At 30.6% G+C, this 17,201-nt stretch overlaps 1 protein-coding gene across 3 annotated transcripts in view; it reads right to left on the reverse strand.

The window, feature by feature from the left end:
- Positions 1-17,170, reverse strand: part of LOC115233798 (1-phosphatidylinositol 4,5-bisphosphate phosphodiesterase-like) — a 30,145-nt gene extending 12,975 nt beyond the window's left edge. Inside the window, exons 1-17 of one of the 3 annotated variants that reach the window (XM_029804386.1) lie at positions 16,917-17,170; positions 13,405-13,453; positions 9,020-9,074; positions 6,736-6,964; positions 6,552-6,611; positions 5,751-5,888; positions 4,987-5,066; positions 4,432-4,567; positions 4,247-4,347; positions 3,627-3,793; positions 3,086-3,296; positions 2,331-2,589; positions 1,874-2,074; positions 1,562-1,760; positions 999-1,156; positions 710-916; positions 72-444 (exon numbers count right to left, since the gene is read on the reverse strand). In XM_029804386.1, the coding sequence (XP_029660246.1) occupies positions 72-444; positions 710-916; positions 999-1,156; positions 1,562-1,760; positions 1,874-2,074; positions 2,331-2,589; positions 3,086-3,296; positions 3,627-3,793; positions 4,247-4,347; positions 4,432-4,567; positions 4,987-5,066; positions 5,751-5,888; positions 6,552-6,611; positions 6,736-6,906 (2,461 nt within the window). In that variant the 5' untranslated portion in view covers positions 6,907-6,964; positions 9,020-9,074; positions 13,405-13,453; positions 16,917-17,170. Of the gene's footprint in view, positions 1-71; positions 445-709; positions 917-998; positions 1,157-1,561; positions 1,761-1,873; positions 2,075-2,330; positions 2,590-3,085; positions 3,297-3,626; positions 3,794-4,246; positions 4,348-4,431; positions 4,568-4,986; positions 5,067-5,750; positions 5,889-6,551; positions 6,612-6,735; positions 6,965-9,019; positions 9,075-13,404; positions 13,454-16,916 lie in introns of those variants that run through there. The other 2 variants (XM_029804385.1, XM_029804387.1) reach the window with 2 other exon arrangements.
- Between the last annotated feature and the right edge of the window lie 31 nt (positions 17,171-17,201).

Consider the following 17,201-nt stretch of genomic DNA (forward strand, 5'->3'; position numbering starts at 1 on the left):
AATAAATTATATAAAATATTTATTTACGTAATCATGTAACTGAAACATAGCCAATGTGATATTGATCGTACCTTCAAAACCATCTGGCACATAGATTTTAATGTCAATATTACAAAACAGCATAGGCAAAGACATAGGAAAATTGGCTTCGGTTCGCAATGCGATGTGCCGATAACCGGCTTGCAAACCGTCTAAAGGAACGATTCTTTGCCCTAACAGCTTGTTGTTCGATTCATCGTATACCGCGAATCTCAAAGCAGCCAAATCTGGTAGGACAACTTTTCTGAAGAGGAAGGGCTCTTCATTATAAACGGGGTTCAGACCATTAGCGGGTACCACTCTGGTGCGAAATTCCTTACGTATCGTGTCGGTTGGTAGGCCGTACATTTCGACCTCCACGTACGTTCCGACTTTTTTGTCGGATAAGAACTGGCCCGCTATTACCTATTACAATGTTAAAATAATAAATATGCATTAATTTAATCTCGAGGATAATATTTTTTCTTTATATGCACATAGTATCTTTTTTTTTAAATATATCTTATTTTTCAATTATCAGTATTTTGACATACATAGCAAATTATTAATAATTGCATTTGTATTACATAATCGTATTAATCGTCTTGCGAGTTATCTCGAATATAGAGAAAAGAAGAATTTTAGAATACGAGAAATTGAATAAGATGTCATTTAAAAAAGAAAAACATACTTGAACACTACACTGTGTGGCGATCACTCCATCCACTGGACTCTCAGCAAAAGGATCAAAACTCCTATCGGACCGTCTCATGAAATCCGGCTTCAATAAATAGCCCGAAGAACCGTTGTACTCGAACTTGCCTTGGTTCAGTTGCATGGGCAGATCCGCGGTTTGAAAGTTCAGCGACACCATTTGGCAGCCAGCGTTCCAGAAGACCTGTTTCGCAACGATCGATCATTGAGAGACTTTTCTTCGTGTTCTTCGTAGCTCAAATTGCACTCTACGAACATGTATTTACCTGTGGCATATAATTGGAAGAGTCGGCTCGTGTGCCTTTCGGATAAATTCGACTCATCTGCCGTTTGTTATAATTTACGAACTCAATAGCTGATGTTTTCAAATAATTCAAACCAGCAGTTTCCGCGAATGAAGACATATTGTGATGAATATTTTTTTCTGAAATAGTAATTCACTTTTAATCATAATTTCAATCAATTAACACTATCAATCGCAGATTTAATCACATATTAAAAAGAGTGTATAACGTATTTATATGCAAAACATCCAACAAAAATTATATTCAAACTTTATCTTACATCTTGCATAGAAAGCACTGTAATCACATATTAAAATATTAAAAGATATGATGATAGAAAGAGAGATAGATCTATTAATGCAATGTGTAATGTGTAAAATCAATATTAATGTATTATTATAGTCGAGATAATAACTCGATATATTGCTACATATCTCCTTTAATATTTGTAAAAAATAATGTTTACAAAGAATAATAAAAAATTCAAACAGATACATATAATTAATTTTTTAATAATGGTATTTTTAAGAAGGTATTTCGCTTACGTTCGGCAATATCGAAGCCAAGAAACTTTATAGGTTGTGCATAGTTAACCATGGAGGATAGCCACGGATGTACATTGGTAGTACTTCCGGTATAAGGTTGAGCCGCCACTAGCTCTATACTATCGCCCAGACCGGTTGGACCGCTGCCAGATTGCTGCTGTTGAATGCTCGGCGATGTTACAGATTCAGGAATTTCCTCCTAAGAATAAAAAGATATAATACCGTTTTATCATAGGAACCCGTGGCCACTTAATTTGGTTAAAGTGAAGGGGCGCTACATCTCTTCAACCTAAGGATTATAATGAAGGTTACCTTTACCGGTTGCTGTTCCACGACGGCGGCGACAATCGGCGGCGCACTGGCGTCTTCCTTGACCTCATCCTCGATCACAAATTGGCCTTGCTTGAAGAGCTCCAATTCCTGCTTTTCGACCTCGAGCTTTAAGCGCTTGTTCTTAATGAGAATCTTACGTTTCAGCATACTGGGCGGCGGCAGCGATACTCCTGGCTCAAGCTGTTTTTAGTACATTTAAAATACTAGATATGTTCGAAAGAGCCACTAGATTTTACACGATCGACTTATTGTAAATGCGAGTTAATACAAAAAATTCTTTCTAAAAATCTCTTATATTTTATGTGCTTATATTATAATTCATCGTAATTTTCTGTACTCTAATAATTAATTTAAAGTAGATGTGAGAGATTCCTTTTTTTTACGAACTAATTATGTAAGATATTTTATAATATATTTCCGATATTAATCAACTTACAGGATATTCTTTTAACGGTTCCCTCAATAATAAATCACCCAGAATTTCATCGCAATACTTGGCCAATTTGTATTGCTGCTTCTTGCTACAATGATTTTCAAAACTGAGAATCACTGGATAGTCGGATGTAACGAAGGCCGTATCTCTGACTGCGTATATAACGTCCTTGAATAGAATGTCGGTGCACATGGCTTTACCGTGAGTGATTATTGGCTCTTCGTCTTCCCCTTTGCCGTCCCAACAATCCAATTCGACGCATCTTTAAATTCAAAATAAAAAAAAGCTAAAACTCTCACAATCTTGATAATTATTAATTATTTCTTATATATTACAAAATAATTGTCCGTTTACCTATGAGCATAATAACAATATTAATTCGCAAATTAGTAAATTAAAATTAATCGAAATGTCAACAAAAATTAATTGTATATTTATATTCATAACTATTTATTATTTATTACTATTTTTTTGAAGCTATATATATAATCTATTATAAAATTAAAATGAATAAATTTTTTTGTCTATATGTTATTATTATGAAATAAAAGTGGATCAATATTTGTTAGTTTAACGTCAAGAATATCGATTTTATGTCAAGATATGATATCGCATATTTAAATAAACGCTTTGGTACGCTAGCGCAATCGATGCAGCTATAAATATGTACTAGTTATTGAGAATTGCCAAAATATATGTATACGTCGTAACTCAGATATAATCATCGTTTCTATATTTCGCACAAAAGTATACTTTACCTGCATCCGGCAAGTAGAACTTGTCTATACATTTCGACACTGCTCTTTCCGCCAAATTGTCGTCCGCTTAAATATGTATTGTGACTCGAATTGATATAATAATGCGCCAAGGGCTGATCCATATCCATATAAACGTCAAGCCTATCGAGGAAAACCGGCGCATTCTCGTCGGATATCAGGTACCTTATGAAGCCGTCCTTTGTCATTGTTTCTGAAAGTACGCAGTTATTTTTCAAAGTAAGTCGTTTTGGGAATACAACTTAGATCGATACCTTCACGAATTTTTCAGTCATAGCTAGAGAAATATTGATTTTTTATAATATTGATATCAAGATATGGCCATGTTAAATTTTTTCTTATTTACTTTTTAATATTATTAAAATATCACAATAACCTAATATATTTGATATGTGAAGGCAAATTAAATATCTATGAAAAAATCAATATTTCTTACAAGAAAACCGATTAGGCTTGGTTGATCTTAAAAAAGTCGAGAGAAACATTTTGCCAAAGCTACATGATTTATTTATCAAGTTCTTACTTTCATTGCGAACAACTTCGTTCTGTTCGTAATCATTGATGATTTCCAGTGCCCGTTTCTCGTCATAAAGTGGGTAGAGAATTTCGTTCAGGGTCGGATCTCTTTGCTTTTCGTTGAGAAAGGTAATCAGTTGCTCCAGATTAATCGTATCAGCCTTACCCTGTGTTCTGGAATTTTTAGAACAAATAATCGCGTTAATTCGCATAAAACGTTTTTTCTATGTGTATGCCTGCCTTATCTTAAAATAGATATAAGCTGTAAAGTACGTATTGTGACTCAAATATACTATAAAGAATAAAATATTTACAAAATATTAAAAATAAATATACATAAATATGTATAGCAATTTTTTCTATATATATTTATTTATTAAAAGCGCTTTTTAATACGTTTCACATTTGTAAATTTCTTAATTTTATAAACTTAGAAAAACTTGTTTTATATTAAATTATATTAAAATCTTACTGTCTTGTATATCCGATATTGAGATCATTCAAATTTACAATAGCAATCCTTGTTATGAAAAGTAATATTTTTTATACGCGGAAAAATATGTGTGTGTGTATTCAGATTTATAAAGTATATTAAATATTTTATATTTCTCCAAAATGAGTACTCACATTGATTGAAATAATTCTTCTATGTCGTTTCTCGGGCATATTTTGTGATAAAGTGCATAAAATGCGTCGAAAGTGAAGTCGTCAGGTTCTATCACGTCATTCTAAGGATAAAAAAAAGTTTTTACAATATTTTTGCGAGAGATAAAAATAATATCGATGGTTTATCTTAATATTTATCAAGATACTTTTCCACTAGGTAGGCCTAATTCAGAAAGACACTGATAAACGAGTTTTTCTGTCTTGCCAGACGCGAAAGTTCTTGCGACCACCTTTACCGGAACTTTTCCATTAGGATCCACCAACATTCTCAGTCGCATCCAACTAAAATAGCATAAAGAACACTCTTATCCATCCTTACTCTATTCTATATTTAAAAAAAAAATCATGCAAATAATAAAATCTTATTAAAGCATAGATTTCTGTCAATTTTAATTTCCAGTATGTACTTTATTTAAGTTTCTAATAGCACAAAATTTACATAATACCGTTAAGAGAAGACAAAAGATTCAATAAAACTTAGAAAAGAAATTCGAAAAGAGCAATAATATTGAAAATTAAATCGGATTTGTTCAGTAATCTATTGTAAATCATATATTCTTTTGCGTCAGAAATAAAATAGAGAAATGCGAAGTTACGCTATATATGTCGTAAAATTTACGGCTAATTATTTCATAAAGATAAACAGCACTATTGTTTACAGATGTTAGTGCAAACGTTTATAAATGCATTGGCAAACTCACTGTTTCTTCAAACAAGTAAGCGGACAAACGTTATTCGCTTTGACGTTGTGCGTAATCGATCGAACGCCATCCAACCATACCTGTGACGACATATATAAATGACAAAATATAGATTTGTTCTTTTTATGAAACGAAAAAAATATGCACTAAATCTAATAGATGGATACGAACTATAAATTTAAGTCACGCAAGTCATGAAGCCTATCAGTCATTGCATCACCAACATGTTATATATATGTCGCAAATAAATACATATAAATACTATTTATAGAAATAGAATTCTGCTATCGCAAAACCATCACTTTATATCATATTTTGCTCTCGCTCTTTTTGTCGTGATAGATTATTATTTAATACAGCAAAATCTTTTGCTTTATTCTTGAAAATGGAACATAAGCACGTAACAAAATAAGCGACCAATATATTAATAATTTCTAGCAAATTGTAATCGCGTTTACGTTTACGTTACATTTACAATTATTTTATATTATACAATATTATATTATTTCATCTATTGCACAAACTATTATGATCAATAAAAGTTATGTGTTGCAATTACAATCATTAAACTAATCTAATTATATTATTTATTATTACTTGATAAATATTACTATCAAAAAATTGTAGTTTTATTAAAGATAGTACTAATCATAAATACTATATCTCAGGATCGTATCAGCCAGTCAATAATAATTTATTTGACTGATAAGCTTAATGTGGATGCCCTGTTTCTGTTGTTATCATGATTAGTGTGCGGCGTTTACCTTGGCTGTGGCAAGATCTGGACATACAACGTGTTGGTAATTGATATTGGTGTAATCGGCGCCAGAACATATGGTTAGGCTTTTTTCGTCCAACTGTTCACCGTGCTTGCTGAATAACTTGTCATATAGCTTTGGGTCCTATTTGAAACGTATCAGACTATTAGAGGTATTAATATGTCTTTTCTTTCTCTTCTTCTCTCTTTACTTTTTTATTAATTTGTTCGACAAATTTCATATTGCTTGTATAATTCATCTTTCTTTTAATAGTAGCATAGAAAATTATATGTCAATATCTTGGTTAATTAGGGAAAGTATATAGCATGCGTTTTTTAAATTTATATTATTACGAAAAATCAAGATGTACCAAATAATTCGCCAATGTAATTTAAAAAATAGTATTAAAAACATTGATATAATATAATACAAATATTTTCTTTCATAGAACATTATTTTGACATAGTTTTGAAAGAGCACCGAAAGTTACGCTCTATATACACAAAGTTCGTATTTTTATACAATTAAATATACAAAAATTAATTATATATAAAATATTATATTAGTTTTTGAATAAATGGTCACAATGTATTTAAATAGATTAAACCCTATTATTATTTCGATACTATTCATAAAGAGCACCGAAAGTTACGCTCTATATACACAAAGTTCGTATTTTTATACAATTAAATATACAAAAATTAATTATATATAAAATATTATATTAGTTTTTGAATAAATGGTCACAATGTATTTAAATAGATTAAACCCTATTATTATTTCGAAACAATGAAACAATTCTTGTACCTTTGGAACACCTCCGGCTCTAGTGTCGCTCACTTGACACAACTCTATAACATCACCGTCCTGCGAAGGGGAGAGAGATAAGATAAGAATAAAAGTGTCTATTCAGAAATATAGTAGATCGCCAAAGATCTCAGGAACACTTCGTTCTCTTTTATCCAAAATAAATGGCGAGAGAAAAGCTCACCTTTCCCTCGCTCTGCCAATAAATAAAGAAACCATATTCGTCGACCTTGAACATGCAATTTAGCTCGATTTCAGTGTTATCTTTTTCTTCCGTCCAACGATCGAAGACGCAGCCGATACGGAGTACTTCCGGCACCTCGATCTGCCAATTGAACTCGAACTTCTTCGTCATCTCCGCGGCGTTCCACCGATTTCCGGCAAAGTCAGCCTAGATACGGCGTTTTCCGGTTCTGTCAACAAGGATCAATGTCGCCAGTAAAGGCATCAGAGTTTCTCATCGGATTTATCTTTCCTATATTGTTCGCTCAAATGTTTCTTTCCTTTCGACATAAATCGCAGGCATAGTTTCTGTTTTATGTCATGTCAAGATAGACATTTACACTTTACATATGTATATATCTCTAGTATTCCTGGTGCGTAAATTGTTTGCTGATGAATATTTTAACTCGATTGTATTTGAGCGAGATACTATGCGTTTGTATTACACGGTGTTATAAATTTCTAAAGTTAAGCATCGATGTTTATTCAGTGCACAGTTTGCATTGTTTTATTGTAAACATACCAGACAAATTTTTCTAAACATAATTTCTCGGTATAAAGGCATACATGATGCCGGATGTATACATAATTAAGCGTCAAAAAATTATCATTAGTTGTAGAAAAATATCTGATTGCAAACAAGTAACATTTTTTTTCTAATAATCAGACAATCTTCGCACTGACACGTAATTCTCTCTTATTTAGAACTCGTTTGACACCGTATTTAGTTAGATAGTTATTAGCTGACCTGTGGCCCCGATAAGTAACACATATACGTAATACTTCAATAGAGTAATCTAAACCTTAATCGGGCGTTAACCCCTCTAGAAAATGAATTGCTAACTTTCTATAACCTTTAATCTATTAATCTGTGACGCATGCAATTTAACTTTAATTTTAAAATGGTTTTTAAAAATTAGAAATAATAAAGAAAAATAAAAAAAATAATATGCAAAATTGTCAAAATTCTAATATTTATTTCTTTAACATATTTAATATTTAAATCATGTTGCAATAAAAATTTCTAAAATTATTTTAAATTTTGTATTTGCTTTTCTACAAACTTCAGTTAGGATTTAAAAAATCGCACGCGCATTTTGTTATTCAAACACAAGAAATGCACGGTATTCAGTTACTTCTAGTATCAATTATACTTATTATTAATGCAATTTATGTTATTTTTTAAATCATTTCATATTCTTCTAAGAATAAAAAAATGCAAACATATCTTTGCAGAAGATATTTTAATATTTAGAACTGAGCACACGTACAGTACATTTTGCCGACATCTCTCTTTTTCCTTTCTTGGAAAATAAAAATAAATGTGCACTTATACACTTATATAACGGAGCGTTGCATAATTATTTAAAATTATTCCATCTTTCAATTATGAAACCACTACTATATATAACCACCAGAGGTATCGTTCATACATTTTTTATTATATTTTTTTCATATATGAGAGAAAGAAATTTCTACGTAATTATTTTTATTTTATATGTTTTTTTTCTATTTTACATAAAAAATTTAAAAGTGGCATTTTTTGTATCTTTTTTTCTTCTTTCAGAGATATCTATTATTATTATTTCTAATTCTTATGAGCTAATTCTGTTTACGGAAGTTAAAAAAAATAGAATCTACAATGTGAATAGCTTTAGCACTGGCATAGAAAACTGAAAAAAAGTTAATATAAAGAAAGAAAAACGTCATTGCACGCTTTATATATTGAAAATATAGTCTGACTAAAATAGTTATGTCTTTTTACATACAACGTAGCGTTATGAAACGCTTTTTGACGATATAAATAAATATCTTTTGTATATTTTTTTATGTATTGCGTTCAACTATAGTTACAAAAAAAAATATATAAGAAAGAATGATATTTCACATGAATATTATAACAATATAATAAAACTTATTTTTATTGGATGCATGTATTATTTGCAGTATTTATTTAAAAGTCTAGTATTCGTATTACAGTTTATCTTTTCTTTGAATCATCGGCTTTTGGATTTTGGATAATCGATAGTTCATCACGGTACAGAGAGCGTTCTAGCGTCGTTGCACCGATTAACCTTTACGGCAAACTTGCACTACGTGGGACGAGATACATGTGAATGTTGTCAAGGAAAAATAGTCATATATAAGAAAGTTTTGTTAAGTATCTGCACATCATAATATCATATCACGCAACAATAATTAGAAATATTTATTAACAATAATAGTATGATCGTAAAAAAACTTACAATGTTAAGAGCGTCTCTTCCGAGTTGACCTGCTCATTTTAACTAGCGGGTACACCTGCAACAAAAAAAATTTATCACTTAAACGCTATTCTTAATAAATAAAGTTACTCTTTGTATTTTAATAATTAAAAACATCGATATTTTCAGTATGCAAAATAAGTAATGATATTTGTTCAAAAAGTTGCTGATGGAGGTTTAAATATTACATTAAAATAACATAGTGTATCTATGTACGTATATACGATTAGTAACGTAAATTTGCTAGAAATCAATTTATGATATATACTATTTATTCTGTGCAAAATTTATTTATTTCATATTTATGTTTTTCTGAGAAAAATGCCGGAACTGAAAAGATATTCAATGATTTTGAATTTAGTATGTCAGATGATATTCATTTTCCGCATAATTATTCCTCTTGCGCCATTTTATTCTATCAAACAATGTGTTAATTATATCTAAGGGCAGACACAAGCTTTTCTGAAATAAGTTCCATTCTTCGATTAAATGACCTAATCGATATCTTTATTTAATTACGATAGATTTACGTAACAACTTAGGTAACATTTTAGTGAAATGAAAAATCTAGATAATAATCACGTTATTAAATCTATTCACTCAATGATGTATCTTGATTTTAAAATCATGGAACACTTTTGTTATCGCTATTAATTAATGAAAGATAATATCAATGACATTAATAAAAAATATTGCAACAATAGCAATTTACAATTTATTGTAAATTATTTGCACATTTTTCTTTATAATTTTTTCTCGCTTATAATAAAAAATAAATATTTAATAAATACAAAAATATATAGATTAAATGATAAAATTAGTTGATAAGATTATTTCAACAAGTATATTAAACTGCTTTTCCATTATCAAGATTAAAAATACATTAAAGTTATATTGCGAAGGGTAAAAAACAACGAGTGACGTATTGCTTCCAAGATTTTTATTAATAGGTGATATGGCGTTAACATTATATGTATGAAAAGGCCATTTTAATATATCTTTTAATAGCTTCAATCATCTACGTAAGATATACACACTATGTTATACTTTTAAATATATTAAAAGTAAATCAATGAATTGTGAAAAATTTCTTTAAAATATTAAAATATTTACTAATATATAAAAAATATTTGTTTTTTTTTAAATACTTAACAATTTTTTATTGTTTTCATTAATATCTGATGCGATCATAATAATTTTTTAATCAATTTATATTAAACTACTAAATTAATTAAAATGATTATTGACAAGATTTATTTAAAATTTTTAATACATAATAATTATAAATATAGACTTAAGAAAGATAAACTCTCTATTGATATTTAATTTAATTTTTTGCATATTTTACTCTGTTGTAATTTAATATTTAATCAATAATAAGCGATAATTAAGCGATAATATAACGCTATTTAATTTTGAAATTTTTATTATACACGCTGTTAGTATCGATATGTATATCATCATACGGATATCCTAAACTTTATCAAAACTTATCTTAATTGGTACATTAGGAAATGAAAGCTGCCGGATACGATATTCCGCACCTACATATTGTGTGCCACACGGAAGGCACTCACGATTAAGTATACATTTTTTATCACGGAGATAAAAATATTTGCGACTAATAATTTGCATCTGTGCCCGTAGAAAATAAATAATTGTTCAAAAAAGTTTTATTACTAATTTATTCTTATATATTGGGTGGAACGGAAAGTTCGTGCTGTTTTTTGCTAACAGATGAAGACCGAAGAAACGGCACGAATTTTCCGTTTAACCCAATATATATATTTAGACAACATTATATATACAAGTTTGTCACAGATTTTGCAATAATTATTTGTTGTTACTAATTATTAGTTATTAATAAATAAAGTACAATAAATTCATATTTACAAATCTATCTAATTTTTTTATAGCGGCTATAATTATTATTGGTTTTCAGTCTAAATCGAACAATGTATTTCAGATCATATTATACACACACATATACAAAATAAAAACATATCTGTTTTAAAAAATTTGGCAATTACACACATATATTTTTACTGTAATAAAATTTCATTATATTTCCGAAATCTAAAAATATAACATGCTCGATTTTTGAACTATTAATAGATATCGATATATATGGTTTTCGAGCTGTGAATCTAAAGATAATTCAACTATAAAATTATTTCTGACAATTTTTGTATCCGAGATATGACAGTAAATCATAAAATCATAAAAGTAAATAAACATTACGTTAAGAAATGATTTATATGTTAATAGACAAGCTTGCTATATATGTTACTATGTTATCAAAGTATTCGATTAATGCCAAAATTTCACATATAATTAAAACAATTTATATTAGAAAGAGTAAACACACAGAGATTCTAAAAGTGAATGCATAATCTTGCCAAATCACCAATTGCGATATTAACCGCAACTTCCGAGAATTAACCACATCTTCCCGAATATTTTTTGCTTGTGGCGATATATTTATTGCCATCGCGCTTCTACAGAGGAACAATTCAATTGCTGTCAGAGAGTTGGCAAGCGATTAGTTGACATTGCATTTTCGCCGTTACTGTCCACGTGCAATGCGATAACCGCGAACAAATTTAGTAATAATAATTTTTTAGTAATAATTTTGCAAAATATAAAATGTATATAAACAGTTGTACTAATAGTGGTCATAATGCATTGATATTGGCCGAAAAATATCGATAGCAATACTCGATGCTCGAATGCAAACGAATACCAATCGTTAATGTAGACGTTTGTAAAATGCACATAATCGACATGTATCTCACAGATACGCGTGGGCATATAGCATATGCCTATATAAATACCGTGTGTATACCGGTCGTATAAACATAAACAGACGAACGTTACGAAAATATATGCGGTTTTCTTATTGATGTGCCGCTTCTTTTCACACCTATAAAGTTAGACCTACATTTTTAAGATATAAAATAAATTATTAGAGTTTCAAATATTTCCCAAAGAGTTTTAAAATTGTAAACCGATTCTAGAAAAAGTTCCGTTATTTAAACCAATAAAGAAATGATTTAATAAACAGGAGATAATTTCCCGTTTGTATTTGAAGTCCAAACATTTTTTTCTGTGTGTGTAAAAATCTATTAGGGCTATAAAACTATATAAAATTTTATTAAAACTTTTTAAAAAGTTAAAATTCTATATAAGGCATCGCGCGTTAGCCTTTTCAGATTTTTTAATCGTGTTTTGTTGTTTTAAATGAAAGCTCTTCCAAAAATTGAGAACTGTAGAATTTTTCGAGAGCAAACAATCGAAAATACGTTTCAAAATTTTAATACTTTTTTTCATATTTTATAAATGTAAAGCTAACTTTATAAATATCTTCTCTTTCTTATGATGACAACGTTCTTGGCATTTAATAATTCGTGTATTCTCACGAACCGATCGCATTAACATGATATGTGTAACTTACGACTACCACAAGCCTTATCGTATCATACTGCAACTTATTAAACGCAGTATTGATAGCATTAAGATAACGGGTAACACAGTAAAACTGAAGATAAAGAATCAGTTCTTCAAGATTGTCCATATTATAATTAGTCGTCCGAGATACTGATCGATAATATTAATTATTTTTGAATAGCGATAAGTTATTATTTAATATAATACTTTAATATAATACTACTATTTAATATAATACTTCTAATATGAGAAAGTAATATCAAAAAAATAATATTTGTAAAAGTGAGAGAGAGAGAGAGAGAATCAAGACTGCCTAGGGGCTCTAACAAATTTGACTTGCATTGAGAAACATCCATCGACTGCTGACGAATTAGCATAACTTTTTTGCGAAACAGTAGAGAACAGTAGAATTAAGTCATTTATGCGGACACGGTTCGACCAGTCTGACTCTCGCGTATTCGTTCTATTTACGACAAACTTACGTCGTTGCGGAAAAGTTGTACGTCATTACAAAGTCATTTAAAGTCATTGTTTATAAAAAAAAACTATCGAAAAAAGAGAGAGAGAGAGAGAGAGAGAGAGAGAGAGAGAGAGAGAGATTTAAAAAGTAAGTAATATAGATAGTTTTATAATAGAATATTATTTTTGTTTAGTTATAAATTTTTACTTATTGCCAATTCTATATACTATTTCCAGATGTATATTGGATGTTCAAAAGCATGATTGCGTATTTTTTTTATTTTTAAACAAGAAAACAATTGATTAACATACGATATTAATTTATGTCAAAATAAAAATACTTTATTTTTTATATTTAATTTTCTTTTCTATCTTTATACTTAACTTTTCTTGCAAATTTAATTTATATCATAATTATTCTCTTTCATGTTAAATATAATATTGTGAGCATCTTATATTACCTGACTTTGTATATTCTGCGCATGTTTGTGATCTTTGTACCCGTAGCTCCTGGAAATTTTCATCAAAACGTAATGCATCATTACACATAATTATCTGATATTAACATAAAAGATCTAACTGTCAAGAATGCATTTATGATTGCAAATTTGCAAAAATTTTAATGGCTCTAGCAAATAAAATATTACTAAAATTATTATTATGTTTTTATTTTAATTTTTATATAAATAATTTTTTTAATTTTTTACGCGTATAATATTATATAATTATATAATTCATCATGTATTGCAATAATTATTTCTTATCTCTAATTTATTTATTCTTTATAGTGTAATAGTAGATATTTACGCAGTTTATATTTCTCTCACTATTGACAAAAATTATTGTATTTTTAATGATAATTTTGTATCCTCAATTAAGATAATGATAAAATTCAATTTTAATAATAATTCAAAGAGTTTGAAAAATACTTTAATAATAACCAGATGCATCTGTTCGAATTTATTAATAAAGCGTAAAATAAAACCATCGATATGATATTGAGATCTGTCCAAGTCAAGACTTGCATAATCAGCAAAAAAACTTAATAATATTAAACTACATCAATTATAGAATATTAGTTACTAAGTAGCCGTGATTGAATTACCTAGCGCAGATCAATAATTATATAATTTATGAATAATTTCGGAGCTTTGGAGGTTGAATTACATTGTCATGACATTGACCGCTCAATCGCTCAATACATTTAATGGCCACTTTAGGCAGAATGAAAGCAAATGTTGCTTATGACCTGACAATGTTCGTTTTTAATAGGCATATTTATATTATATTTAAAATTTTAAGAATATTTAAATTGTTTTAGTTTTAACTGAAATTAAAAAAATATATATATATAATAATAGAATAATAAAAAACTAAATAATGTTGTCTGTAATATTCTCTTGGCAATTATATATGTCTCAAATGTTTTATTATACATTTTTCGCAAGTTATATTACATTTTCTGAGGAAAAGTATTTATTTTTACATTGGAAGGCTATCTTATTCTCTCTTTTATTTTAATAATGTCAAGATACTTGACGAAATAAATTAAGATATTCTAGTCAATTTGTTAATGCTTTTCAAACAAATAATACCACATGGCTTTGTTATTGTTAGCTGAAAATTGTTATGTCTTTCATTGATATCGGTTTCGAATATACAACAGATATCCTCTGATAAAAAAGGCATTATGCAATGTGTTTACGACCTTAATGCACCTAACGATGCGCTCGCATCGTATTTGCATTCCACGTGGCAAGAGAAAACTGATGATTCGCGCAATTTACATCATCGTCGAAATTTATGTACGCGTGCAGTTGGATGCAGTTTGTCAAAATATTACAATATATAATACTACAAATATTTTAAAACACAGATTCGTATATCAATAAATATGCATTTTGCAAACACAGTGCAAGTATCTTGCGCCATTATATAAACTAATAATTTCGCATTTTATCTGTCAAGAATAAAATTGTTTCGCGATGTAACATTTTGCAAGTTTATTGTTTAATTGAATAATTGCGCTAAAATTTCCTTCAAGCTATTATTATGTTTTCACGACAGAATTATTATGAAAAATTCTTCGTGTTTTTATCATCATACGAACAGATTAGAAGAGAAGGATAATTTTTCAAAGTGATGATAATAAAAAAATATTTCTGATGTATGATTCAAGCATTAAACTCGACAGGAAAACGCTGACTCTTCATGTATTGTATCTTCACAACGCAATTTGCATGTGTATATATAAAGATTAACTAATCAACGCTTACGGTATACTGCGAATTATTAATAAAAATAGAGATGTTTTCATCATTGAGCAATTCAACGTTTCATTGAAATTCTATTGCTCCGTTTTTGCTTACAAAAAGACGCCCCTGTAATTATGTCTATTATATATTATAACAATCCTCAAACTATTGGACTTCCACTTTAACTTTATGAGGAACGCTGTATTACAAGAAGAATATGAGAGGTATTTGCGATATGTTTCTTCTCGACGATTGCGTCGAGAAACGATGATAAATTTGAGAACTCAGGTGAGATCAGGTGTCAGCTTGATGATCGAGGTTCGACCTGACCGCACGAGCAAGTGTCGTATATAAGCGACACCTTTTCTCCCGCTCTCCCTCTCTCTCTTTCTCTCACCATATCTCATCACCGCAAGCGGCGCCTTCGGGTTCCCTTGACCTCGAAAATCCCTCGGGAAGTCTTGCAGTCAGGGTCGTGTCTCGTTGTTCTATTACCATCACCTCGCACCGATCTTACGCCTTATTTGCGGCTTATCTCTTGTGGCGATAGCATGGCGCTGCTAATTAGCAAGTCGACGTCGTTGCCTGTAGCTCTGCTCGCTTTGTCGCGAATATGTATGCGTAGTCGGATGGCGCATAATGTGTGTACGTCGCGCGTAGCGCAAAGCATACATGAAAGACACACATACATGCGAGCGGTGACCATCAGAGAAGTGAGAGAAAGTGAAAAAATATAGAGCGAGAAAGAGAAAGAGATAAAGAGAAGGGAAAAGAGAGAGAGAGAGAGAGAGAGAGAAAGAGAGATCAAGCGGACGAGGACCGCGTGGCACTGTGCGTACCTTGCGAGTGTGTGGGTGTACAGTGCGTTTGGTAGATGGTCGCTAAACGATTGGAGTATTCTTCTCTTCATACAATGTTTTCCTATTTCTCGTGGGTATCGCTTTAATAATTGCTGATATCATAGATTACACAGCGGAACGCTTTAATCTATTCCGAGAAAGTGAATTACAAGCGTGGTCATCTTCCATCGACCTTCGTAATAGTCTAAGTAATTAGTGCGCGTGGTTAATACTAATTAATTAGGAAACGATAATGCATTTGATGCATGGCGCCCCAGCTCGTTATTCTAGTATGTCTTATATGTAACAGATTAGTTACACACAGAGCATTAAAGCAAGGCACCATTTAATTTGTTATTCTGATAGATAAAAATATTGGTTCGTTTCACTTTCAATGAGCATATAACGCCGAAAATCAATGTTTTATATTGCTTTATGGTAATAAACAACAAAAATTTATAAAAAAAAAACAATCGCGCGTATTTAGTATTAAATACAATTTCAAAAAGAGTCCCTAAAGAGATCGAAAAAAATCTAAATATGTATCTTGAATTGTAACTGTTAAATGAAATTTTCGAATTTAAGTAACAGCAATTATGGACAGAATTTACGAAAACAAATGCGCGTAAAGGAATAAACAATAAATATAAATAATAATAACAAATTGCAAATGTCACTCGCAAAAATCGTACAAATTCGAGATGAAGATTAATCGGTGCAGTGCGTGCCGAACGCGGCACGCGTGACACGTCTCGTGACCGTGCTCGGGAACAGACATCGGTGAGGTTGATTGTACACGCGCGCACATCCGCGAGCACGCTCTCGCGCGCGTGTGCACCTTGCCTCGTCTGAATTCTTGCAACACGGAATTGGCCTTACCGTTCAAGCGGTTCCCTGCCTTTGCGTAATTATCCGTCGAATGATGAAAACCACAGCGGCTCCTCGATCAACGATTTCATCCTCCGGCGAAGCTTCGCGTATACATTAAACGGGCACACGTGCGTCGAACATTACGTGAGAAAACGAAAACAACACCCGGACACGGACGTCTAGGCGTGTAATGTCACGGTCCGGTGCCGGACGTCTTCCAGGAGCAACGGAAGAAACTGACGCTGCCGTCTCTGTTGACGGGCTCACCAGCCGCCTGGCTCGATACCGTTCTCT

The sequence above is a fragment of the Formica exsecta genome, unplaced genomic scaffold (assembly GCF_003651465.1).
Source record: "Formica exsecta isolate Colony F162 unplaced genomic scaffold, ASM365146v1 scaffold191, whole genome shotgun sequence".
Lineage (NCBI taxonomy): Eukaryota > Metazoa > Arthropoda > Insecta > Hymenoptera > Formicidae > Formica > Formica exsecta.